Source organism: Phyllostomus discolor, chromosome 3, assembly GCF_004126475.2.
Source record: "Phyllostomus discolor isolate MPI-MPIP mPhyDis1 chromosome 3, mPhyDis1.pri.v3, whole genome shotgun sequence".
Taxonomy (NCBI): Eukaryota; Metazoa; Chordata; class Mammalia; order Chiroptera; family Phyllostomidae; genus Phyllostomus; species Phyllostomus discolor.
The window spans coordinates 212927308-212951269 of NC_040905.2; the positions used below are offsets into that span (position 1 = coordinate 212927308).

At 69.0% G+C, this 23962-nt stretch overlaps 3 protein-coding genes across 4 annotated transcripts; 1 reads left to right on the forward strand and 2 right to left on the reverse strand.

Moving 5' to 3' along the window:
• Positions 1 to 311: 311 nt before the first annotated feature.
• Positions 312 to 5587, reverse strand: ENTR1 (endosome associated trafficking regulator 1). Of its 2 annotated transcripts, XM_028517907.2 has the most exons (10): positions 5418 to 5587; positions 5075 to 5224; positions 4327 to 4395; positions 3534 to 3649; positions 2858 to 3262; positions 2270 to 2343; positions 1648 to 1759; positions 1342 to 1404; positions 912 to 1051; positions 312 to 514 (listed from the first exon to the last, which is right to left on the reverse strand). In XM_028517907.2, exons 1-10 carry the CDS (start codon positions 5485 to 5487, stop codon positions 418 to 420), a joined length of 1296 nt encoding a protein of 431 aa, XP_028373708.1. In that variant the 5' UTR covers positions 5488 to 5587; the 3' UTR covers positions 312 to 417. The 2 variants fall into 2 exon arrangements, with proteins under 2 accessions (XP_028373708.1, XP_035878326.1); XM_036022433.1 differs by lacking the exon at positions 5075 to 5224 and having other exon boundaries at positions 5418 to 5583.
• A 122-nt stretch (positions 5588 to 5709) lies between these two features.
• Positions 5710 to 13760, forward strand: PMPCA (peptidase, mitochondrial processing subunit alpha). Its single transcript, XM_028518080.2, has 13 exons — positions 5710 to 5811; positions 6839 to 7041; positions 7413 to 7492; positions 7893 to 7975; positions 9125 to 9219; positions 9917 to 10017; positions 10385 to 10648; positions 10900 to 10992; positions 11070 to 11188; positions 11276 to 11366; positions 11471 to 11533; positions 12155 to 12299; positions 12975 to 13760. Exons 1-13 carry the CDS (start codon positions 5741 to 5743, stop codon positions 13142 to 13144), a joined length of 1578 nt encoding a protein of 525 aa, XP_028373881.1. The 5' UTR covers positions 5710 to 5740; the 3' UTR covers positions 13145 to 13760.
• Positions 13761 to 15253: 1493 nt separating this feature from the next.
• On the reverse strand, positions 15254 to 23046 carry INPP5E (inositol polyphosphate-5-phosphatase E). Its single transcript, XM_028522039.2, has 11 exons — positions 22993 to 23046; positions 21365 to 22391; positions 20389 to 20512; positions 19171 to 19268; positions 18318 to 18442; positions 18070 to 18189; positions 17740 to 17847; positions 17410 to 17571; positions 17176 to 17291; positions 16539 to 16675; positions 15254 to 16211 (listed from the first exon to the last, which is right to left on the reverse strand). Exons 2-11 carry the CDS (start codon positions 22213 to 22215, stop codon positions 16079 to 16081), a joined length of 1974 nt encoding a protein of 657 aa, XP_028377840.1. The 5' UTR covers positions 22216 to 22391; positions 22993 to 23046; the 3' UTR covers positions 15254 to 16078.
• Between the last annotated feature and the right edge of the window lie 916 nt (positions 23047 to 23962).

Sequence of the window (23962 nt, forward strand, 5' to 3'; positions counted from 1 at the left end):
AAAAAGGCACAAGTCCCTGTCCAAGACAATCTTTGGAATTTTGGCTCGTTTATAGTGTTTTTCTTCACTTGTGGACTCGAGGAGGAGCAAGGGAACTGACCTTACAACGAATGGGTGTCCTGGAGTAAGGATGGAAGACCCACACCACAGAACGGCTGTTCCCGTGTTTGGTAACCGTAAGAACCCAGCAGCGCTGATGGGAACGTCTCCCCGTGGGTCGCGGAGACCGCAGCCGGGGGCTGACCCGGGGAGCGCCCCTCGAGGCGGCTGGCGAATGACACTGTGCGGGGTCGCGGGGTCGTGAGGTTAGTTATCTCGGGGTAAGTGTTTTTACTGAGCAGAGTGCACATTTAAAGGTACAACGGCATTTTAAAATCCAGTAAGTAGTGGTTTCGGAATGTAAACAGCACAAGTTTCTCAAGACTCCGCCTCCTCCTCGATTTCAGAAATTCTGTCTATAGATTTAAGGATTTCAGCAACAAGGTTCAGCGTTTCAGCTCCAGAAACCAGCTGCCTAAAATGAGAACACTGAAGTCACGGGCCACTCGCACACCCTCCTTGGGAATGAGAGCGGCCAAGCAAAGGCGGCCCAGCCCTGGAGGTCCCGGCTCCACCCCGCAGCGGCCCCAGCCTCGCCCAGCCAGGGGACACAGAATCGGGGCCTAGGGTTAAGGGGGTCAAGGTGGGGGGAGTGGGGGAGCTGGGACTCGCCTCGCTGCCCGCACCGCCCAGATAAGCGTCACCGCGTGGGAGGTTGGAGCCCACTGGCCCGGTGTGCCCCTGCGATGCCAGGGCTCTCAGCACCCTTGGCGCACCCCTCCCCGTCCTGAGCCCCGCACCAGGCGGCGGCAGTGTGCTCGCGGTCCGAGACACGGTGTGCAGAGCCCCCCGCCGGCGGCCGACGCACTCACTTGATGGAGGCGTGCGCGCTGTTCATGACCACGCGCAGGTTCTGCAGGGCCACGTCCGTGTTCTGCTTCACCACCGCCAGGCTGGCGCCCTGGCCCGAGCGCAGGGCCTCGTTCTCGCGCTGGAAGGCGGAGACCTGCGCCTGGGGCGGGGGGCGGGGCGCGAGGCCGGCCGTTCAGGGCGTCTGTGCGGACGGACGGGGAGCCCCCCCTAGAGCCGGCGCGGTGCCTCGCCTCGGAGGGAGGGCCCCGCCCGACAGCAGGGCTGCTTCCCAACAGGGGCTCCCCTGGCCTCCTCCCCTGTGCCCCGGCCTGTCCTGGGCCCCAAGCCCGGGAATGAGATGTGCACGTGAGCACACGCCACCCAGGGGGCTAGCAAGGCCACAACCCCGGGGACCTTCCTCTGAGCACAGGCCACTGGCGGCCTCCGTACCTGGAGCAAGTTTATCTCCTGTTTCAGCTTCATGACGTGACCTTCCGCCTTCACCGCACGCTTCTGTCACCAAACACAGCAGCACACGTCAGGGGGTCGCTGACACGGTCCCTCGAACCTGTGCCCTCGCCCGCCCCGCCAGCAGGCCCGCCCCCCCCTCAGTCCCACGGCCACGGTGAGGGCCCTGCTCACTGACGGCGTCTGGGACCCCCGGGTGCAGCACCGGTCCAGCGTAGTGACACACCCAAGGCTTCACAACGACGCCTCCCCACCCCCCCGGCCGGCCGGGCGCCACCCGGTACGTACGGTCATCAGCTCCAGGTTCTGCTCCACCTGCTGAACCACGGACTCCAGATCGTGGTAGTCGCTCTCCTCCTTCATCATTTTTGCTTCTAGTTTCCGCTCCAATGTCCTCACCCTTGTTGGAAAGCATACCCGCGTCACTAACAGCTCACACGCCTCGTCCCGGGACCCCTGCTAACGGGCACTCCGGTCGGGTCGATCCACGAAGACCCCGAGTGCCCGCCATCCCGGGACGACCTGCATCAGTGAGGTGACCGCCCCCCCCGCAGGGCCCGGGCCAGCGCCCACCACAGGCCCGAGGGGCGCCAGCAGCCAGCGCCCTGTCCTCAGCGCAGCGGACTCGGGCACCACAGCCGTGCGTCCCGTCCCCAATCAGGGCGCGTGCAGGAGCCAACCGGGGAGCGCACTGAGCAGGAGAGCACGTCGGTGCTTCCCGCCCTCTCTCCCTCCACGACCGACATAAGACGTGAAGAAGAGGACCGCTCTGACACGGGACAGGGGCCTGATGCCGAGGACCGACACGGACCGGAGCGCAGACCCGGGCCGAGGGGCATGTCCCCACCTGTGTGTGGCCTCGAGTGCCCGAGCACCCCCCCCCCCCCCACAGCTGTGCCTGGAGGCTTACATCTCGGTCTGCGTCTCGGAGAAGCTCTGCACCTCGGTCAGCTTCCTCCGCAGCTTGGAGTTCTCGTCCTTCAGCTGCGGGGAGAGGGGGCCCTCGTCAGAGACCCTGGAGTCTCCCCTGGAGGGGTCTGCTCTCTGCGGCCCGCCCTGGGGCCGCTCGGAGGACAGAGCACTCCGGAGCCAGCCCCCGCCCCCCGCAAAGGCCACGGCTCGAGACCTACGGCCACAGACTCCAACTCCACTCAGGTCACTGCTTTCTCAGGCCACTGCAAAATTGGGAAAGATTCCCTCAACACATGTGGCCGGACGCCCAGGCCGACGACCTTGGGAGCGGACCCGTGGCTGCGGGGCGGCCCTCAGAGGGTCTCCCCGCTTCATCACCGTCCGGTCCTGCACGGGTCGCACCGTGCCGTACGTTTCACTGGGCTCTGTTCGCTGGACAGCCCGGGTGAGCATACCACACACTGACTCGCTGCCAGGCTGCCAAGCCAGACACTGTCTTGTCCCGGAGCCAAAACCGGGCCCCACGGACACCGGGAGGCCCCAGGTGCTCTCTGCGGACGCCGCTCCGACCCAGCCCCTCACTCACCGCCTCGTAGCTTATCTGCAGCGTCCGGAGGTGCCTGTCCCCCAGAGACTCTCCGTGGGCCGTGAAGTCTGTGCCGGGGCTCCCCGCGGGAGAGACGCTGCAGTCGGCGTCGCTCAGCGACCACGGGGGCAGGGACTCGGGCCCGGCCAGCTCCGAGGGGCCGGAGAAGAAGGAGATGTACGTGCTGCAGGGCGACGCGCTGGCCGCATCCCGCGAGGAGAGGGTCTGCTCCACAGTGGACGGCAGGTAGGCCCCGGTCCACCCGGCCTCGTCCTCGTCGTCGTCCAGGAGGTCGCCGGCCCCCGTCGGGTCTTCGAAAAACGGCTGCTGGTACTCCAGGCCGAAGCCCACGGGCTGGGAGGCCGGGGAGCTGCCATCGAGTCCCAGCGAGTGCCTCTTGGCTTCCTGAAGGACGGGGGGCGAGGGGCGGGGCTCAGACATGGGCGCGGCCACCACAGGCCTCCCTTCCGGACGGTCCGCCCTGCAGCAGAGGCTCTGTCCGTCCGCCAGGGAAGGTGCGAGCCAGCAGGGGCGCCCACAAGTCCCCCGCCAGCACCAGCAGCCGCCTCGCTCCCCCACACCCTCTGCCCGACCACCCCCCAGGAACACTGCGAGTGGAGAGAGTCGTGCTCTGCACGTTTGTGCCGAGTCACCGCAAACGACTCCGGGGAGTTACCTTCGAGTAGAGCCTGCTGTTGGTGGTGTCCTCTTTCGACAGGCTGAGGTTCTTGGTTTTCAGAAACTCCTTGAAGGAGAACGGGTTTGCCTCTTCGAGATCTCCAAGTTTATCATCTGGAACAACGACAACTGTCACACACACCAAGTCCCCTGAAGGTCATCGGAGGGGGGGGGGGGCTCCCCTGTTCGTTTCTCCTTCCAGGACACCACCCTAACTAAACTGGGAACGCCACCCTCAGTGTTGTACCAGAACACAGTGACACCGGGAAGTGAGAAAGCAGGCCCATAAAACCATCCACGTCCTTATCCCCCCACCACCTCCACCCCTGCCCCTAGCGGTTCTCACGCTCCTGGCCTGGGCACAGAGGCCACCTGGGTGGGGGTGCTCCTGCACCCCCACCACTTGGTCCCAGCTCCAGAGGCCACACCTCCCTTCTCCCTTCCTTCCTTCCCGCTCTCCCGCTACCTAATCAGCCACGCTGCGGCCCTTCCAGCCCACCGACCGCCTGAGCCCGGGAGCCAGCCTTGTGTGAAGTCGGCTCCTGGAATTCCAGCCCTTGCTGCCTCTCGGCCCCCCGGGAGTGACTTCCCACCTTCCGGCCCTCCCTCCCGTCTCAGCTTGCACCCTCTTCCCTCCTACCCTGGGGTCAAGATTGAGAGGGCGAATTCCAGCTCCGCCAGCTGCAGGTACTGAGGCCTACACTGTCCGGGGCAGCCCCACCCCCAGGCGCCAGCCCGGCACTGCGAGGTGGACCGACAGAGAGAAGGCGTTAATCACGGAAGCACTCTACCTCCAAAAGGTGTCTCCTGGGCTCCCGATGGACCTTGCTTAGTGCCCTTCCCCTTCCCGTAGACAAAATCTGCAGAGAGAGGGCGTCACCCCCATGGGCCTGGGGAGCCTTGGTGACCACAGCTGGCCCTGATGCGGAGTCTCCACTCCAGGGCTTCTCCCAGCCTGGGGGGGGGCCTTTCAAACACGACCCCCCACTTGTGCCCTGGAGACAGCCTGCCTTGCAGGGGCCCTGGCCCCTGGGGTTCCGAAAAAGCTCCAGCAGGTTCTGATGCCCAGTGGGGCTGTGAGTGTCCTCTGTCTGGGGCACCTCCTGAATGCCCCCGTGGGCTGCCACCAGCTCCTGGCCCCGATGGGACCACCTGAAGGCGCCCTGCACAGCCTGGCTGGCCAGTGGGGCGGCCCCTTGGGGAGGAGGAGAGTGAACTAGCCTGGCCGGGGCCCAGCTGCAGCCACTTCCAGGCGTGCCTGGGATGAAGGCTCCCCAGCCCTCCCTCCAGCACCCAGAAGTACACTTTTGTTCGGGCACCGGCCACCCTACGAAGGAACTGTCTGTCTGGGAGGAAGGGTCTCCCCGAGACAAGACTGTGAGCTCCGAGCGGCAGGATGCTCTCCACCTTTGCCTTCCCAGCGCCAGGCACACAGGGGCGCTCAGCGGTCACCGCTGGGTCGAGGGGTGAGTCAGTGCTACGGCAGAGCTACCGGCAGGTAGCGCCGGGGCCCGGGGGGCCCTGAGGCTTGTCTCTCACCTGTGTCTCCCACGGAAGCTAGCACCGGACTGGGCACATAGCACATAAACGTCGGCCGAATGCCGAAGAAGTGGGAGTCCGGGTCCCTGCCATGGGGGCGCTCACAGTCTAGCTGGGGGAGACAAGACCGGCGCTCATAGAACGCTGCAGCTGGAACAACAATGAGAGCGACTTCACCGCGCGCCGCGCAGCGCTCTGCGGGGCGGCCTCACCTGCGCGTCCGCGCGCGCGACCGGCGGGGCCGGCGCCCAGACCCCACCCGGGCGCGGGCCCGGAGCCTGGGGCGCCTGCCTTGGGCCCCCTCCCCGCCCCCCCACCCCGACCCGCCCTCCCGGCCGCTCACCGTCCGGAATGACGAGGCTGCGGGCCCGGGACAGCGGGGTGACGCCCGGGCGGCGCGCGTAGCCCGCCATCGCCGCGGGGCCGGGGACGCGGGCCCTCCCTAGCCCGGCAGCGGCGGTTCCATGGCCCCGGCTCCGCCCCGGCCGCGGCCCGAGTCCCCCGCCCCGTCGCCCGCCGCTCGGCCGCCGCTCCGAGCCTCTCGCCGCGGCTTCAGCTCCGAGCACCGGAAACGAGCGCCCGAACGCCGAGGGCCGGCGCCGGCGGGGGCGGGGCGCAGAAGGCGGCACCGGAAGTGACGGCAGAAGCGGTGGGCGGAGACACAATATGGCGGCGATGGTGCTGGCCGCGACGCGGCTGCTGCGGGGCTCCCGCGCCTGGGGCCGCCCGCGCCTGAGGTGAGCCGAGGGCCGGCCGCGGCAGCCGACGACTCTCGGGACGTTCGGCCTCTGGCTCCCTGACTCCCAGACGCGGCGCCGGGCGGGCGGGCTCGGACTCACCCTCGTCGCGGAGGCGCTTCCCTGCCCCGCGCCCCAGGCCTGAGCCCGGAGCCCCATCCGCCGCTCCGCTCCCCGCCTGTTGGGTCCGCTCCCGCCCTCCACTCCCGGGCCGACGGGACTGGACCCACGTCACGTGTCGCCCCCGCCCGGCCCCTTTCTGCGCGCGCTTGTCCCCTACGTGGCCGAACCGGCGGGGCCTTGGCTGCCCAGACCCCGGAGCCGGGGTTCGGTCCACGCCGCGGCCGTGCCCTGCCCCGCGCCTCGCCGCCCGCCCGAGGGGCCAGAGCTGCCTTTTCCCGCCCTGGCGCGCTCATTCGGGCAGCAGAGTGGTGTCTACGCGCTGCGGCGCCTGCGCTAAACCTCGGTCGTGTGAGCGCGGTGGAGACCAACTTCGGGAGGAGCCTTGGGCGGTAGCCACGTGCAAAGTGCAGGCGAGAGCTGGAGGCTGGGGACAGGGACAGGGGAAGCTTTGGGGATGATCACCCCCGGACCAGCCTGCCAGCGTGTCGGAGACCTCGTGGGGAGGCGGAGAAGGGGCTAGGGGGCAAGTTTGCAGGCGGAGTCGGGAGCCACACCCTGCAGGTCCTTTAAGCAAGCCTACGCCGTGCCACCTGCTCTCTGCGTGCGGGACTGCAGCCACCTAAACGCCCCCGCGAAGGGAGCCGCTGTTCTCGCGGGCCTTTCCACAGAAGTGGCCGGGCAGACCCAAGGCACCAAACCACCTGCCGCGGGTCCCTGGGCCACCCGTGTTGGCACGGTGCCCCCTGCCCACTCCTCCGAGTCCCCAGGCTTGCAGAACAGAAGACCCTTTTGAAAGTCACGTGCCGACTTTCCGTGCAGACAAACACGCGACCAACCGCACCGGCGTGGTGCCCCCGGATCCTGGTTTCCGGCCCTGGTAGTAACCGGGCTGACCTCGTTTCAGGTTTGGGGGCCCCGCGAGCAGACAGTTCAGCAGCGGCGGCGCCTACCCCGGCGTCCCCCTCTCCGCTCCCTTGCCCGGAGTGCCGCAGCCCGTTTTCGCCACGGTCGATGGGCAGGAGAAGTTCGAGACCAGAGTCACCACGCTGGACAACGGGCTCCGAGTGGCGTCGCAGAATAAGTTTGGCCAGTTCTGCACGGTGGGAAGTAAGTGCTGCCGGCCGGCGGCGGCCCGGGCGCCTCGTTCACAGCGCGTGTCCCGAGTGAGGACGCGAGGTGCGGAGCTGGCACGCGGGGCAGCCGGAGGGTGCCGGTGGCCGTGGCGGTTCTCCTTTTTCTGGCTTCACGTCAGGGAAAGTCTTCGGTCACACGTGTGCAGCACGCGACTCTGTCCGTGTTGGCCGATGCGCACACCCGCAAACCTGCCGTCCCGGCACAGGCGGCGAGCGCGCCTCTCGCCCCCGTGTGCCGGCGTCTCCCGGTCGGTCCTGTGCACAGCTGTAATCCAGGAGGTGTCTTCTGAGCGAACTGTCCCTTTTGAACGTTGACTTAACCTGTTAACTTTTTTTTATTGCCAGTTCTTATTAATTCGGGATCAAGATATGAAGCAAAACACCTTAGTGGAATTGCTCACTTTTTGGAAAAGTTGGCATTTTCGGTCAGTGCTCAGTTTCTGGATTTTGAGAATATTGTTGGGAAGAATCTATATACTTGCTTTTTTTTTTTTTTAAGATTTTACTTACTTTTAGTGAGGGGAAGGGAGGAGAAAGGGAGGAAGAAAAACATCAAAGTGTGGTTGCTTCTCACACACTCCCCACTGGCGACCCTTTGGTTTGCAGGCGGGTGCTCAATCCACTGAGCCACAAGGGGCGGGACTATATAGCTTTGCTTTTTCAGAGTGGCTGTTTTAATAAATGATTGAGTTGTCAAGTTAACGATGATAAAAGGAAACTTGAGTCCAAGCGTCCTGAGGGCTAAAGCAAGTTTCCCTGTAAAACTGTGTCCTGGGGCGGTTCCGGATGCTGAGCCTGAGTGGGTTTCTGACTCCTTTCCGCCAGTCCACCGCCCGTTTCGACAGCAGAGACCGCATCCTGCTCACCTTGGAAAAGCATGGGGGCATCTGTGACTGTCAGACGTCCAGGTACGCCGGCCTTCCCACCCCGGCCTGTGTGCCTCCCGCGCGGGACTGTTCTCCGTCTCAGCCGGAGCTGGGTGGGCGAGACACGCACAGAGGAACACTTCGGGGGCCATGCGGTGGCACTCCACGGAGACGTGGGCTTGGTGCCTGAGCCGGGCAGTGGCTGGGCCCTGGGGGTGCAGAGCGGCCTCTGCCCCCACGGCGCTCACCGGTCAGGCAGAAGGCCGAGCCGCGGGTGGAGGACACGAGAGCCAGGAGCCCGGGGTGGTTGGGGGCACGGGGGACAGGTGGCGGACTCGGTGTGGCCTCAGGCCAGGGATGACAGGTGCTTCTCAAAGGGCCCTGCCAAACGGAGTGAAGGGAGGCGGTTCAGACCCCGGAACAGCGGGCGCGAAGGCCCCGCAGCACGTTCTCAGTGGTTGGTGCCGTCGTAAGCCTGGACGGTAGAGGTCACGTACGTGGGCCGGGTCAGAGACCAGGAATCGGCGAGCGTGGGGGCAGCACATCCCACGTCCAGAAAAGGTCCCCTCCGAGCCCTCCGGCCCCCAGCCGCCCGTCGGTGAAGTTCAGACTCGCCGCTCCCGGTGTCCTGGGTCTGGCAGGCCAGTGTCCTGGCTCCGACAGCCCCACGCCCCCTCGGCCCGGGCCTCCACTCCTGCCACTCCCCGACGTGGGCCTGCAGCCCCGCCAAGGGTGGCCCTCCCCTGCACAGGCGGCTGTGTCTGGCCTCGCAGGCACACTCGTCCACGCGGCTGTGCCTTCCCGGCCGACGCGGCCCGCCCGCTGACCGCAGTGCCCCCTCGTGCAGTGGGCTGCTGCTGCTGCCGCCGGTCTTTGTCCCCCCCGCCGTCTGGGCCAGGCCCGTTGCCACAGCGACCAGTCGTCCGTGCACCGGGGTGCGGTGGTTCGCTGTGGTGGAGCCCGTGGCCGGCGGAGCCCGTGTGCTCCCTCTCGTCCACTCTGTCCGGGCAGCTCTCGCTCGGCACCAGCCTGGGTGCCGCTGGGGTCCCGCCTGCTAGGAGCGGACCCCAGAAGACGGGAACAGGGAAGAGCACTGAACACATGCTTACGGGCAACGCCCAGTGACGGAAAGGGCTCCGTGGCACGTCCCTGTCGTGACCTCGGTGCCGCCGGCGTTGTTGGTTTCCCCAGAGACACCACCATGTACGCTGTGTCTGCCGATTCCAGAGGCCTGGACACGGTGGTCGGCTTGCTGGCTGACGTGGTCCTGCACCCCCGGCTCACAGGTGTGTGTGCAGGCCGCCTGAGGGGCGCTGGGGTGGACCCTGGGTGGTGGGCGGGAGCACCGCTGCGGGGAGGGGCCCTGGGCTGTTGGGGGCTGGGCCCAGCGGCCTGTGGGGTGGCGCAGCCTCACGGGGAATGAGGATGGGCGGCGGGGACGCCCTGGTGCCCGGCGCTCTGACCCCACCCCTGCACCCTCGGATAGGTCAGTGGACTTGTCCTTTCCCTTCAGAAGGAAGCGACTCGGCTGTCTTTAAACACCCGCCTCACCGGCCCCAGTCCAGTCCCGTCCTCGGCCTCGCACGTGGCTGGACTCCGAGCCCCTGGTCGCGGGGGGGGCGGGGCAGGTCACACAGCTGCCGAGGCCGGTCTGCGCGGTTGTGCACACAGCCTGGCCCGCTGGGCTGCCGTCCTGCGTCCAGGGCTCTCTGGCACTGGTCACGGCGAGCTGACGCTGGTCTGTCTGCGACTGTCCCCTGAGCCTGTCGCACCCCTTGTCATCGTCACACGGCACTGGAGACGGTCCGGGCCTCTCAGTGGGGGAAGTGCAGACTCAGAGCAGGGCCAGGCGGCTGCCCGGGGGCTCTCTCCCCTGACACGTGCACCCCCGGCCGGCCCCAGACAAGGGCGCAGGAGGCCGCCGACACCCCCCGGCGAGGACGCGAGGGCCCGGCGGGTGAGCCTGGTCTCCGTGCTTTGCAGCCGAGGAGATCGAGATGGCCCGGACGGCCGTCCAGTTTGAGCTGGAGGACCTCAACATGCGGCCCGACCCGGAGCCCCTTCTCACCGAGATGGTTCACGAGGTGAGGGGCGGTCCCGGGCTGCCGCCACCCGCACCCGTGTCCCTGGGGCCGGGCGCGCGGGAGGGTCGTTGGCCTGCCCGATGCCCTCGCAGGGGGACACGCTCTGTCTCCAAGCCTGCTGCCTGGGAGGCGTCAGACTTCCCGGCTCTTCCAGCAGCGGCGCCTGTCCCGCGCCCTGCGCTCTCCGAGCAAGCCCTGTGCTCCACAGCTGGGCCCACTCCGCTTGGGAGGGGCCGGCTGCCCTCTGGGCCAGCATGCCCGGCGTCACTGCCCGGCCGCAGGGCCGCTCGCAGGTGTCCGAGGATGGGGGGCGGGCGGCGGCGGGCGTGTTCTCTGTGTCGCCTGAGCCCCTCGCTGTCGCCGCCAGGCTGCGTACAGCGGGAACACGGTGGGCCTGCACCGCTTCTGCCCCGTGGAGAACGTGGCCAAGGTGGACCGGGCGGCGCTGCACTCCTACCTGCGCACCTACTACACCCCCGAGCGCATGGTGCTGGCGGGCGTGGGCGTGGAGCACGAGCACCTGGTGGAGTGCGCCCGGAGGCACCTCCTGGGCGCCCGGCCGGCCTGGGGCGCCGAGGCGGCTGGGGACGTGGACTGGTCGGTGGCCCAGTACACCGGGGGGCTCGTCAAGGTAGGGCGGGCGGGAGGCCCGAGGCCTCGGGTCACAAACACACCGTCCGGGGGAGCCGGCCACGCCCTCGTAATCCTGCCGAAGGGCTGGGATGAGCTGGGTGTTCACGGCTGCGCCTCGAACACGCCCGGGTCTCGGCCCGGCTGCGTCCTCTCTGAGGCCGGGGCAGCGTCGGGCTCCGGGGCGGGCCGGGGGGGTGGCCAGGGGGGCAGCGGCTCGGTCTTGTTCACGGCACCCCCGCCCGCCCGCAGCTGGAGAGGGACATGTCGAACGTCAGCCTGGGCCCGACCCCGTTCCCCGAGCTCACGCACGTCATGATAGGGCTGGAGAGCTGCTCCTTCCTGGTGAGTCCCCGCGGGGATGCCTGTGCCCACTGTGGGCCAGGCCTGGCCCCCGGCTGAGCTCCGTCCTCCGCCTGCAGGAGGCAGACTTCATCCCCTTCGCTGTGCTGAACATGATGATGGGTGGCGGCGGCTCCTTCTCGGCTGGCGGGCCCGGCAAAGGCATGTTCACCAGGCTCTACCTCAATGTGCTCAACAGGTGCGTGCCTCGCTGTCCCCGGGGCTGGGGGCCCGCCGAGGGGACGTTGGACCCTGACGCCACCCCCCCCCACCCGTGTCCCCACAGGCACCACTGGATGTACAATGCAACCTCCTACCACCACAGCTACGAGGACACGGGCCTGCTGTGCATCCACGCCAGCGCCGACCCCCGGCAGGTGAGGCCAGCCTGCCCGCCTGCGCCCCGTGGGGATGGGGCTGCTCCTGGGGGGCAGGGCGTCTCTGCTGAGCGGCTCAGGCCCCCCTCCTGCTGCCTCCGCAGGTTCGAGAGATGGTGGAGATCATCACCAAGGAGTTCATCCTGATGGGGGGCGCCGTGGACACGGTGAGTGTGGCCCCCAACGCCGGCATCGCAGCCCCCGTGGGGAGCCCCCCTCGGCCCTCATGCAGTACCTGGTCCGCTTGCCCCGGCTGACCCCACGTGTTCTGCGGCTGCCTCGTGACCTCTCCAGCCTCACGGGCGAGTCTGCGTCCTTCTCACTGCACCGCGGAGCCGTGGCAGCAAGGGCGGCGTCGGGCGGGCGGGTCTGACTTCTCGTGTCCTCGGGTTTGGCTCCGTGTCTGAGACCTTACCGTAAGGGCCCTCGGCACTCTGTGGGCCGGAGCCGGTACGAACTGCAGGTTGTACGTACATGCCCGCACACGGACTTTTCCAGCCGTGAACTAGAGCTCAGGGGAAGCACGTTTCTTCCTCGTTTCGAGTCTGGCACGGGCCCTGGAGAGCGTAACTCCAGCCTTGACCCAGAAACTCGCAGCTGGGAAGCGCGGTGGGCTGCGCTCAGGACTGGGGCCTGCAGCCCCTGGGGAGCCCGCCCGCCCGCCGTGTGGCCCGGGGCGAGTGCAGGCCTGGGGCCGGGGCCCGTTTCCTGGGGCCACCCCCCTGGCTGACAGCGCCCAGCAGGCGATGGCAGCAGCGGCAGGACTGTGGGACGGCTCTGGCCCTCAGGTGGAGCTGGAGCGGGCCAAGACGCAGCTGATGTCCATGCTCATGATGAACCTGGAGTCCCGGCCTGTGATCTTCGAGGACGTGGGGAGGCAGGTGCTGGCCACCGGGTCCCGGAAGCTGCCCCACGAGCTGTGTGCGCTCATCCGTGAGTACCGCACCTGCTGCCCCACGGCACCGACGGAGGCGGCGGCCCCAGGTGCACGGGCAGCCTTTGGGGCAGGGGGCTGGGCCCTGGCCTCTGCGGCGTCCCATGAAGGGCTTTCAGGAGGGCTCCGGGCTCCCTCCGGCTGTGTGCCGGGGCTGGGCTGCTTGTGAGTCTTTGGGCGACAGGTCTGTCTTGGTTTCCTCAGGTTTCAGAGGGTGGGCACCGTGTCTGTCGTGACGCGAGTCACCCAGTGTGAGACGGGCATAGCTTCGTAGTGGTCCCCCTCAGGGGACCCCCTCAGACCTTCCAGCACAACAGGACCCCATCCTGTGGCCTCCACTTCCGTACCAAAACCAGTTCTCACGGGTGTGTTGCCAGGGGGTGGGTTCCGGGCTTCCCGGCCACTGTGTGGGGGGCCCCTCCGCTCAGCTCCTGTTAGCGGGCGCGTCCTCAGCGTCTGACAGTCATTTCAGACGGTGGCCGGGTCCCCACTCCCTAAGCCAGACTCACCACTGTCCTTCCGCCTGACTCAGCGTGCGGACACACGCGGCTGCACCTGGACCCTCCTCCCCGAGGCAGTGGCTGGGCCCCCGGGTCCCCTCCGTCCACCCAGCACCCCGGAGAAGTGGCGTGGGCGCGGCCTCAGGCCTTCCCTGTGCTCTGTCCCCGCACCAGGCGACGTGAAGCCGGAGGACATCAAGCGAGTGGCTGCCAAGATGCTGCGCAGAAAGCCGGCCGTGGCCGCGCTGGGCGACCTGAGCGACCTGCCGGCCTACGAGCACATCCAGGCGGCGCTGTGCAGCAGGGACGGGCGCCTGCCCCGGGCCTTCCGGCTCTTCCGCTAGCTGGCGGGGGCTGCGCACGCGCCTCTCCGGAGGAGACCGGGCGCCGCCGAGCTCACGGGCGGTGCGAACCAGGACGCTCTTCCTCCATGCGAGCGCACACGTCTGACGTTGCCAAGTGCAGCTCTCTCCCCTCCCCCCGCCCCCGAATGGGACGTGCCGGCCGTGGTGTGTACGCAGGCCTCCAGCACCGTGGCTCAGACCAGGGCCAGTGTGGACAGGACCCGAGCAGCCGCTGCAGGGGAACCAGGTCTGTGCACACGCCCTCCCGAGTCTCAGCAGGTGGGGCGGGCGCCCGGCCGTCTCCTGCTCCGAGGCCAGTGAGCCCACCGAGCGCCTGGCCCGTGGGGGCCAGTGCAGGGCTGGGTGCTCCTGGGCCGTCCGCCGACACCACTCTGGCGCTGGGCAGTGGCTGGCGTCCTCCACCCTCCACTCCGGACGGGGCTGCTGAAGGCCCGTGCTAACCGGCGGCTTTCCCAAACAAGGCGTGGGCCTGGCCGGTCCCCTTTCCGCCTGAGGACCCTTCAGTTTGACCCTTGTCGCAAAGCCCCTTGCCCTTGCTTTGAAAGGTGGGTTCTGGGTTCAGAGGGGTCAGGACATACGGGATGGAAGGTGGCTTCTAAGATCACGTGGTGGTTGGTGGTTACGTTTTAAAAGGTGGGAAGATTCGGGGGAAGTGGCAGGTCACATGACCTCGGTGACGGGAGAGATTTGTGGTTCCCGAACTCACAAACACCCGTGGAAGCCCCAGGGTCCACGCCACCGAAGCTCAGGGCAGCACTCCACACGCGGTGTCGGTGCGGGCGGACATGGGGGTGGCAGTGTCTGCGCCACCGTCCCCGGGGCCCCGGGAGCCGCCTCTGCGGGAGGGAGGGAGGGAGGCGGGGAGGCGAATAAAGTGTGCGAGTCCCGTCTGTCCGTCTGTCCGTCGCTGACCTCCCTGCCGTCGCCCCGCCGCGGGAGGCGCCTGGCGGCGGGCACACGTGTGTGTCCGCAGTCCAGCTGCTGCTGCTGGGCGCGTGAGACGGGGTGGGCACTGAGTTCGTCAAGTGAGGGCGGGTGGACCGCGCGTGTCACCTCTCAGAGCTCCTGCAGAGCTGAAGCTGGACTTACGACGGTCCGCAGCTTTCCGAACATTCTAGAAACTGCTGATCACAAGCACAGGTGTCCGTTTCAGAAGCGGCCCGCAGTCTTTCCTGCATGCTGGCCTGAACGTCGCCATGCCGCTCCCTCCCCCTCCCCCCTCCCCACCGCCTCGTGGCCCCCAGCCCCCTCGCAGCTGCAGGCTCACACTCACTGCTCCGCAGGCTCCCTGTCCGCTCCCCGCCAGCCAGCGCTGTGCTTCCTGGGGGCAGGTGGGCTGTCCCCCTGCTGAGGGGGCCTGCACCACCTCTCTGAGGGCAAGAGCCGGGCTTCCGCACACACCCTCACACGGCCACGTCTGCGGTTCTCGGTGAGGCCGTTTTCGCGGGCTGGCCGCTCGGTGTGGGTGGGTTTGACTGGGAACCCGCCTTCCCAGGGAAGGACTGGGTGTCGGCCTGAGGCCCATCGCAGATGCCTGGCCCTCGTCTCAGGGTCTCCCGGGCGAATGTGGCAGACGCCCCAGAACCGCAGCCCAGTTTCGGGCCAGACCCCCCCCCCCCGAGTCACGTAGAAACTGCCCTTCGCAGTTTGGGTCACAGGTTCCAGGAAGGGCCGTAGAGGGGCTGTGACTTCAGGTCCCGTTGGCACAGAAGTGGTCTTCACAAGGGGCTCTCAGAGTTTCGTGCCCACGGAGACCCGGGGTGATTTCTGGAAGCCAGGCGGGTGGCCTGCACCTTCTTGGGGTCCCTCCCACCCCAAGTGAAGGGTTGCACATGTGCTGCTTCCAGACTCACTCAGGCTGACCCCCACAAACGCTGGGCGAGCTAGGTGTTAGAACTGGCCTCACAACTGGCTCCCACATGAAGTGCTTCCCAGCTCACACCTTGGGGCGGCGGGCGGGGTGGGGCCCAGACCAGCAGAGGGGAGTGCGGGCGGCACCCCGGGCCGACAGTGGGGAGCAAACCCCTTTCCTCTTGGGAACACAGTGAAGCCAGGGCCTGCGCTTTGGCTACAGAAAGTCAAACATTTAGTGTATGCATTTATTTAAAAATATAAATATGGAAAAATAAATAATCGAGTAGACTAGATCAAATGCCCCTGGGTTTCCAAACATCCAGAGCCTATGCCTTTTCCGAGAGACGGGGTCGGGTGAAGGGGTGATGGGCTCTGAACACTGGGGAGAAGCGGCCCAGACGTGGAGGGGGTGCCGCCACAGGAGTGGGTGGTCTGGAGCCAGCAGGACCAGGAGGGTGGGAGGCGGTGTCCTGGCTGGGGGCTCCTTGGGCCTGGAATGTTGGTCACGCCCCTCCTCCAGCCTGCAGTGGGGCCTTGGTGGCTCCCTGGACACTGGCTTCAGCTTGGTGACCCACTGGGCCTCAGCCTGGTCCTAGCATGTGCCCCAGATCACCCCACCGGCGTCACCTGGCAGCCTCCCTGGGGCCAGGCTGGCCCACTCAGATGAGGAGGGGTTAGAGACCAGGACCCTGTATGCAGGTGCAGCTGCATGAGTGAGCACGGGGGAACGGGAGTGGTCGCAGGTGGGCTGGGGCCTGGGCCCACTGCCAGCTTGAGGGGTGTGAGCACCCCCAGGGACCAGGCTCCGCCTGCCCCGAGAGGGAAGCTGGGGCCCCGGCAGGGACGCCGTGCAAGTCAGCAGCTGGCTCTGGCCCAGGGGTGAGGGCCTGCTCGTGCCGTGGTGCACGGCTGGGTCGGGGTCTTGCTGAGGAGGTAGGTCAGCCTCTGGCAGCGGGTCGTCAGCATCCCTACAGGCAGAGCAGTCCCAGGCGGCAGCCACCCCGTCCTTTCTGGGGACGCAGGCGGTGGCAGGTGACGGGCGGCCTCCGGGTACACCCCTCAGGAGACGGTGCAGATGGCGCTGGAGTGCTGTGTCTTCAGGGCCTGCTGCCTCTGGATCTCTTTGGAGATCCGCCTCCTAATCCCGATCAAGTACAGCTCGCGGTCAAACTTGCCGGCAGCCAGCGGGATGCTGTGGAGGACGCGGCCGTCAGGGGGAGGGGCGCGAAGACCCTCGTCCCACAGGCTGCCCCGCCCGCGCAGCCCCAAGCGGACGCTGTGAGCCGGGGGTCCAGCCAGCCCTGGTCCCGACCCTGGGGCCTGTCACTCCAGCAGCAGCCACCTCCGCCTGGGGCTGCGGGGACCCTGCTCCCTCCTGTCCGGGCGTGTCCGGACCCGGGCAGTGTGGCCTGCACCGCAGTCCGGAGGTGGCACCCCTCAGGAGGGGGCCTGACCCCGTCCCGGACCCCCGCCGCCGCCCAGCCCCGCGCCCCGGGAGCGGAGAGGCCAGGGTACTGACTTGTCTCTGCCCGGCCTCACTCTGACGCGGAACAGGCCGTACACGGGGCGGTGGTCGGAGGTCCTGACGCCGGGGCAGGAGGAGTACCGCAGCGGGCAGATGTCGTCCTTGTGGCGGCTGCGGTACACGACCCGGTCCTGCAGGGGGCGCCCGGAGGCAGGGGCCCCGTGACGTCCAGGCTGCCTCGGGGTCTGACCTGCCCGCCCCTCCCCCAGCTACCCGAGCCCGTCCCCGCCCCCCGCGCCCACTACGCGCAGGCGCTGGGAGGGGCGGGTCTTGTGGGGCCTTTCCCTGGGGGCCCTGAGGCCTCCTCCCCCGCTGTGGGAGCCGCAGACGCAGCTGGGGTCAAACCTGCCCCCCATTCCCCCACCCCTGCCACCTCCCCATGCTTGTCCAGAGCCAGCACAGGGCGCCGCCCTCGGCACAGTGCCCGGAGGAGCGCGAGCCGGCGGGACCGGCAGTGCAGGGTGCGCGGCGAGCCGGGCCTCAGAGAGCGGGGGTCTGGGCACCCCGGCTTCCGCGTCAAAGTGAGGCCGGCTGCACCCCAGCCCTCAGGGGTGGGGGGTGCTCAGGCAGCCCCAGGCTCAGCCCCAGGCACCCCCTAGCCACTCCCGCCCGCCCGGCGGGCCACGCTCACCGTGTAGGACGGGGTCCTCTGCTTGGACGAGGTGTCGTAGGAGTCCCTCCCCACGTCGAACTTGTACGACGGCAGGAAGTGGATGTCCGGCTCCCGGAAGCCCTTGAAGATGGTCCCTGGGGCGGGCGCACGTCTGGGACCGCTGGCCGGCGTGGAGCTCCCGCCCCACCCTCCCTGGGGCCTCAACCCCCCGTCGCTGCCCCCACCCCCACCCCGCTCCCCGGCCGGCCTCACCCTTCTTCATCTCCCGGGTGAGCTGGTCCAGCTGCAGCAGGGCGGGCACGCTGGCCCCCGGGTCCTGCTTCAGGAGGGCCTCCACCGCCGGGCGCCCGCCGCTCAGACGGAAGTTGAAGTCCCCGAACCAGAACACCCCGTCGAAGCGCGTGGTGACGTCGGCTGGGGCACGGCCGGGGCACACGTGAGCCCAGCCTGCCCGGGTGCAGCCCCTCAGCCGAGGTCCCCGCTGCCCGGAGAGCGAGATGGAGGCCGCACCCCCCCCCCCCCCCGCCCGGGGAGGGGAAGCACTGAGCACACCGACCCCCCCGGCCACCCCCGCTCACCCACCGGAGTCGGAGCGGTAGGGGCAGGTGTCCGGCACGTTCTTGGGCAGGGCCAGGCCCTGGACGGTCCTGCTGTAGTCCAGCAGCCGCTCGCTGACCTTCCCGTCCCCGGCTGCCAGGACAGAGGGGCGGGGGCCGCTCGAGGGGCAGCTCTCAGACTGAGGGCCAGGCACTGGGCTGGTCGGTCGGGCCGGAGACCCCTCCCACTGCTGCAGCCGCCGGCTCTCACCGTGTGGGGCCTGCGGCGACCCGCCCACCACGCCTCTCTCCAGAGCGGAGGGATCCCCCCCCGCCCCCCGCCCTCACCCCCGGGGTCTGGGCGCAGGCGACTCACAGGTGAAGTGGGACGTGATGAAGAGGAAGGAGGTGCCGAAGAAGGTGAAGCCCACACCCAGGGCGCCCTTGGTCTTGATCTGGGACACGATGCGCGTGGTCACCGTGCAGCTCTCCACCTCTGCGCAGGGGAAGCGCAGCTGACGGCCCCGCCCCGCCGCCCGGGGGCGGGGTCAGCGAGCTCGGGTCCCATGCTGGGGCCGGGCCGGGGGGCCAGCGGGGAGAGGACGGGCGGGGGCGGCCGCCTACCCGAGCAGAACCAGATGAGGTCCCGGCGGATGAGCACGGACACGTGCAGCGCCCCGTGGGCTGCCGAGTGCAGCATGACGTAGTGCGGGCCCAGCGTCTCCTGCAGGCGCACCTCCCACTCCCGCCTGCGGAGAGGTCAAGGCCACCCTGGGGAGGGGGCCGGGCCTCCCGGCTCCTCACCCCGGCACCCTGGGGGAGTTGCCGGGAGGGGCCTCCGTGGTCCAGCCTGGCACCCGTGTCTCGCAAAGAGAGGGGGCAGACAGGAGCCACACAGGGGCCTCCCGGAGACACCAGCTTCCTGGGTCGGGATGCCTGCAGGGACGCCACGGGCCCCTAAAGGCCGCAGTGGTGGGAGCCGGGTCCCAACCCCTGCTCAGCCTCGGGCGAGAGCTCCCGGCCCGCCTGGCAAAGGCCCGGGAGGGGCCCCGGGCCAGTGCAGCTTCGGCTGCATGAGGAGCGGCACCCCTCACCAGGTGGCCCTGGACAAGGCCACAGGTGTGCGGCCAGAGGACAGGGAGCGGCAGCCCCGGGAGCCCCGGGGCAGGTCAGTGACACCCTCAGGGTTGGGCTGGAGCCCGGCGTGCACCGGGTGCCCGAGCCGCGGCCTACTGTGCTCTCGATCTCTCAGACCAGCTGTCGCGCCCCAGAAGGAAAACCTCACTCGCTCTGGGTTCTCCAAGCCACGGTTTCGGAAGGTGGTCTGCGCGAGCGGCCCAGGCTTGGCCGCAGGGGGTCTCGGCTCACGGCAGCATCAGCCAAAAAAGGCCCCCCTCAGCCGCGCCACTCACAGGGGCTGGGAGGGACCGACGGACTAGGGGGGCCGTGGGGTGAGGCGGGGGGGGGTGGGGCCTACCTGTCGGAGCAGCCCTCCTGGACCCCGACGACGTACAGGTCCTGGGCGTAGTCGGCCTCCGGGGGCAGCAGGAGCTCATCCAGGTTGGGAGGCAGCTCCTGCAGGGAAGCAGTGCCTGGCGAGGGGCCGGAGGGGCCCAGCACGGGGGGCTCCTGCTCCCCCAGGGACTCCACAGCCCTCCCCCTCCCAACCTGGCACCACCAAGGCCGTGTCTGTGCCCCCACCCTCACCTGGCCCCAGCCTGGCCCCTGAGCCCGACCCGAAGTGTCCACCACCCCGCTCCCCGGGCCAGTGCGCAGCTGGGGCGCAGCGGGTCCCACGGGGAGCTAAGCACCCTTGCCCTCGTCACTCTCATCTGTGGCTGCAGCGCCACCTGGCTTCCACCCTGCGAGCCCTGGGGGCCCCGGGCGAGGGCCAGGCCCGTGGACGAGGGCCAGGCCCGTGGACCCAAGCGGAGCCACCAGCCCAGCCTGCTGCCCCCCTCCAGCACAACAGACATCACTTCCGTCTCCTTCAGGTGGCAGCTTCCTCAGGGCCTCCTGCCCCATCAGCCCCACCTCGCCCGAATGTCACCCGAATGTCGGCCGGACACGGCCACAGGAAGGGGCGGTCCTCCCGTCCTCTCCTCGTCAAACACTCCGACCGTCTGACATGTGCGATGGCCTCGTGACCACCCGGGCAGTGACAATCCATCTCTCGCCCCATGGGCCTCAGGGTCAGCCTGGCCCAGGACGAGGCCCCGGCAGGGGGCAGGAGGGCGGAGGCCGACCCCCAGGCTGAGGGCAGGCCTCGCCGAGTGAAAGGGGCCCGGGGCAGGGGGTCACGGGCTAGCCGCACAGCGAGCCAGCGGGCCTCCCTGGAAACGGGCGTGCGGGCCGGCCCTCGGCTCTGGGTGGGCCGCCGCGGCGGTCAGGGTGTGGAGCGCCCCTCGAGTCCGTCCGACCAGCAGAGACGTCCTGGGCACCCCAGCTCAGGCCGACCCCAGGCAGGTGCGGGAACGAGTGTGTGGGGACCCCGCAGGCGGGAGGCGCGCCTGGGATGCCCATGGGTTCATCAGGAGGGACCCCAAGTAGACGAGGGGCCCCGAGTGACGATGAGCCAGTGCAGGGCCGTGTGTGTGTGTGGAGGGGAGATGGGGGGCTGGAGCAGTGTGGGGGCCCTGGAAACGACGGGCAGGAACCAAGGCCTCATCCCGAGAGCGGCAGGCGGCCCGCTCACCTTCTGGCCTTGCATGTTCCACGTCGCCACGAACAGGGCCACGCTCCGGTCCGGGAAGTAGCGGGCCAGCTCCTCCGCCCCCATCAGGGCCCCGCTGGCCAGGAGACTCCCCTGCAGGTAGCTCCTGTGGAGAGGGGGGCACAGCCTGAACTCGGGGCCCAAGCGGATGGACTCAGCGAGGGCCCAGCTGCTGGACGGGCTCCTCGGACCCCCGAAGGCAGGGCTGTGGCCCGAGGGGCTTCCAACAACCTGCCCGGCCAGTGTGGGGAGATGCAGGAGAGGGGCAGGCCTGGGGACGACGGAGAGGGGAAGGTGGCATTGCAGCTGGGCACCCAGGACAGTTGGCCCCAACCCCGAGCACCCAGAAGAAGCCCCGTTTCGGGAGGAAGTCGTGGGGGGGGGGGGTGCAGTGGACTCGGAAGTCTGTGCGCCCCCGGCCCCATGGATTCGTGGCTCCGAGCCGGAAGCACGTGAGTCTGGGAGTTGGGAGCAGCAGCAGCAGCAGGGAAGACCCGGGGCCGGCACCCGAGTTCTTTCCAAGCCACGAAAACGTCACTGTGCTGAGATGTCAAAGCCCCGTTAAGCCCGGAAACCACGCGTCTTTGGGGCTGCGAACCCCTCCCACCGTGAGCTTCGCCGGGCGCCCAGCGGGCACACCGGGTCCCAGGACCCCAGAGACGACGCCACGGGGGCCTGCGGGGTGCAGAGCGTGGACCCTGGGGACCTCTCTCCGTGTGGCCGGGCCCTCGGTCCAGCAGCCGCGTGTCCGGCTATCCTGGCCAAGCGCTGCAGGCGCCGTGCCCGCGCGGCGCCGTTCTGGCAGGAGAGGCCGGGGTCACTGACGGGGACTGGGCGGCCTCCACCCTGATGCCCCGACACGGCCGGCTGAGAACACATCGTGGGGTCCTCGTGGAGGCTGCTTCTGAACCCTAAAACTGGGGCCACCGATGCCCTCCCCGCCCAGGGGAGGCCCTACCTGTCCCGGACGTCCTTGGCCCGGATGGGTGCCAGGAGGCTGAAGGAGGACTTGGCGGAGCGCAGGGAGCCGTCGTCGCCGGCCAGGGGGCTGGCGGGCCGGCTGGGGCCCAGGCTGCTGTGGGTCCGCAACAGCCTGGTCTGCAGGCGGAGCGTGAAGTCAGCGTGGTCTGCGTCCACCTTGTTTGCTGCCCGCAGGGAGTTGGAAGCCACGTTCCAGTCCAGGGCGGGCAGCAGGTGTGCGGGGAGCCCGCTGGCCAGCCTGGGGGTGCTCCCGGCCGAGGCCCCGTTCCGGTGCAGGGTGTCCAGGGAGGCGCCGACGGTCCCAGAGACGCCGTTCCCCCACGAGGAGGGGCTCCCGCCCACGCGGCCCACAGTCCCGCGGGACGTGGGGATTTCCTGCCAGGAGGTGCTCAGGCAGGGCGGGGAGCGAGGGTGGGCGGGGGGCCCGGGGCCCTGGTCCTGCAAGGAGCCCCGGGAGGGGCTGGCCCCGTTCCGGGAGGCCAGGTCCTCCCGGCTGCCGCGCAGACGCCTGCTCCTCCACCCCTTCTCGTCCAGGGACAGCGCCCGCTCCAGCCTGGGCCTCGCCGGCGGCTTTGGGGTGAAGGGTTTTGCTGCAGCCTGAGGGTCTTCAGTGCTGGTTTTTGCTGGGATGTGCAGAGGGACCACTGGGCTCTGCTCGGGCCCGGCACAGCTGTCGGTGGGCGGGGACCCCCGGCCGGGGACCAGGCCCTTGTCTGTGTTGGGGAGCTGCCCCCCGAGCATTCTTCCTTCCGGCGGCAGGTGCCCCTGGGCGGCGGGCTGCTGGGGAGCCGGCTCCGAGGGCCCCGGGGAGACTGACTTGGAGGGCATAGTCCAGGGCCCAGCACGCCCAGAAGACGGCTCCTCGGGGGCTGCTGGCGACGCCCAGTGTCAGGGGTGCGTGGCCAGGTGCCCCCAGCAGCAGCGCCAGGGCCCGGACAAGACCTGCGGGGGCGGGGCCAGCGGCTGCATGGCCGGAGGCCTCCAGTCCGGGAGCCCCCCAGGGCCTAAGGGAAAACTGCTATTACTCCCAGGAATGTAACGTTCTTGAAGGGCAGCAACGCTGCAGGCTGACGGTGGACATCCAGCAGGGACAAGCGTCCAGACATCCCGGCCTGCTGCCCCTCCTAGGGATGGGGGGCGGCCCTGCCCCCCTAAGCCACCTTCCCGGTCAGGGCCCGCTCCTCACGGGGCCACTAGGTGCGGACCGAGAATTCACACCCCCAAGGTGAAGGCAAGCGGAGGGCAGCTCACAGGCGCAGCCTGGGGTGGGTGTCGCCCCCACCCCCTACCCGCCCCCGGCCCGGGCTCCACCGCGCGCCACCACCACTGCGGGCCCGCAGACCCCGGCCGGAGAGCCGAGCGCCGGCCCTGAGCAGGTCTGCGGCGCAGTGGCCGAGGCCCTGACGCAGGGCCCGCGATTCCGCAGCAGCGCCCAGGGCAACGACTGCAGCGGAGCTGGGGGTGGGACCAGACCCGCGCCCCGGGGTCACCGCGCGCAGACCTCGCCCTCAGGTCATCTCGTGCCCGAGGGTCACCCCACGCCCCAACTCCGCGCTCAGGGATCACCGGCCACAGGCCCTGCCCAGGGTCACCCCGCGTCCCTACCTCTAGCCGCCGCCTGCTCCCCGGCCCCTGCAGGCCTCCGCAGCCGCCTCGACTACCGGCAGCCAGGGCGGCGGACAGGCGCCTGCAGTGACCTCTAGCGGCCGGAGGCCCAGCTGGCGGAGTGAGGACAGAGCGCCGGGGGCGGGGCCAGGTGCCCGGAGACCACGCCCCACTGCGGCCTCTTCCCCTTGGCAGGGGGGCGGGGCCCGCGTCCGCCCCAACCCGCCCAGCCCCCTGCCCACCCCTCCTGCCCTGGGGCACCCAACCCGCAGCTGCACTTTTGACCAGCCTGGCCCTCCCCCGCCAACGCAACCCTACCTGCCCCGGTTCCGCGTGCGCACGGGGGGCGGGGCGGGCTTCAGAGCAAACCTGCCCCCACCCTCCCCCTACGCTCAGGGGCGGCTCAGGGGTGCCCGGCTGCAGGCGGGTCCCTGCCGCACCTGCGGTGCCCTGGTCTACGGGGCTCCCTGGCTTCAGGGGGCAGAAGCAAACAACAGGAGCACTCCGAGCCCAAAATAGTTTTATTTATTTAACAATTTGCAGTGTAACAATCGGCATTTAAGAAAAATAACGGCTCCCACCTGCAGGAAGCGTCTTGAATCAAAAGTCACTAACAGAAAAGTGGGCCGGAGGGCGGCGGCCCCAGGAATCACACGGGCCGACGCAGGGGGCCCCGAGGAGGCCGGCCTCTCCCCGCGGAAGAACGCGGCCTCTCCCGGGGATCCAGTGAGCCGGGAGGGAGGGAGGGAGGACCGGGCGGACCGCGCCCTCGCCGGACCCCGCACTGAGGTCAGAGGTGCCAAGCAGACCCGAGGAGGCAGCTCCTAATGATTTCCACAAATACTTCCAGCTCTCGTCTCTTCAGGGCAAACGACAGCGTGAGTGGTTTTGAGAACAGTGGACGGAGCCTTAGAGCCCGGAGTCCGGTGAGGAGAGGGTCCCCCTCCCCCGGGGCTCCTGTGGCTGGGCG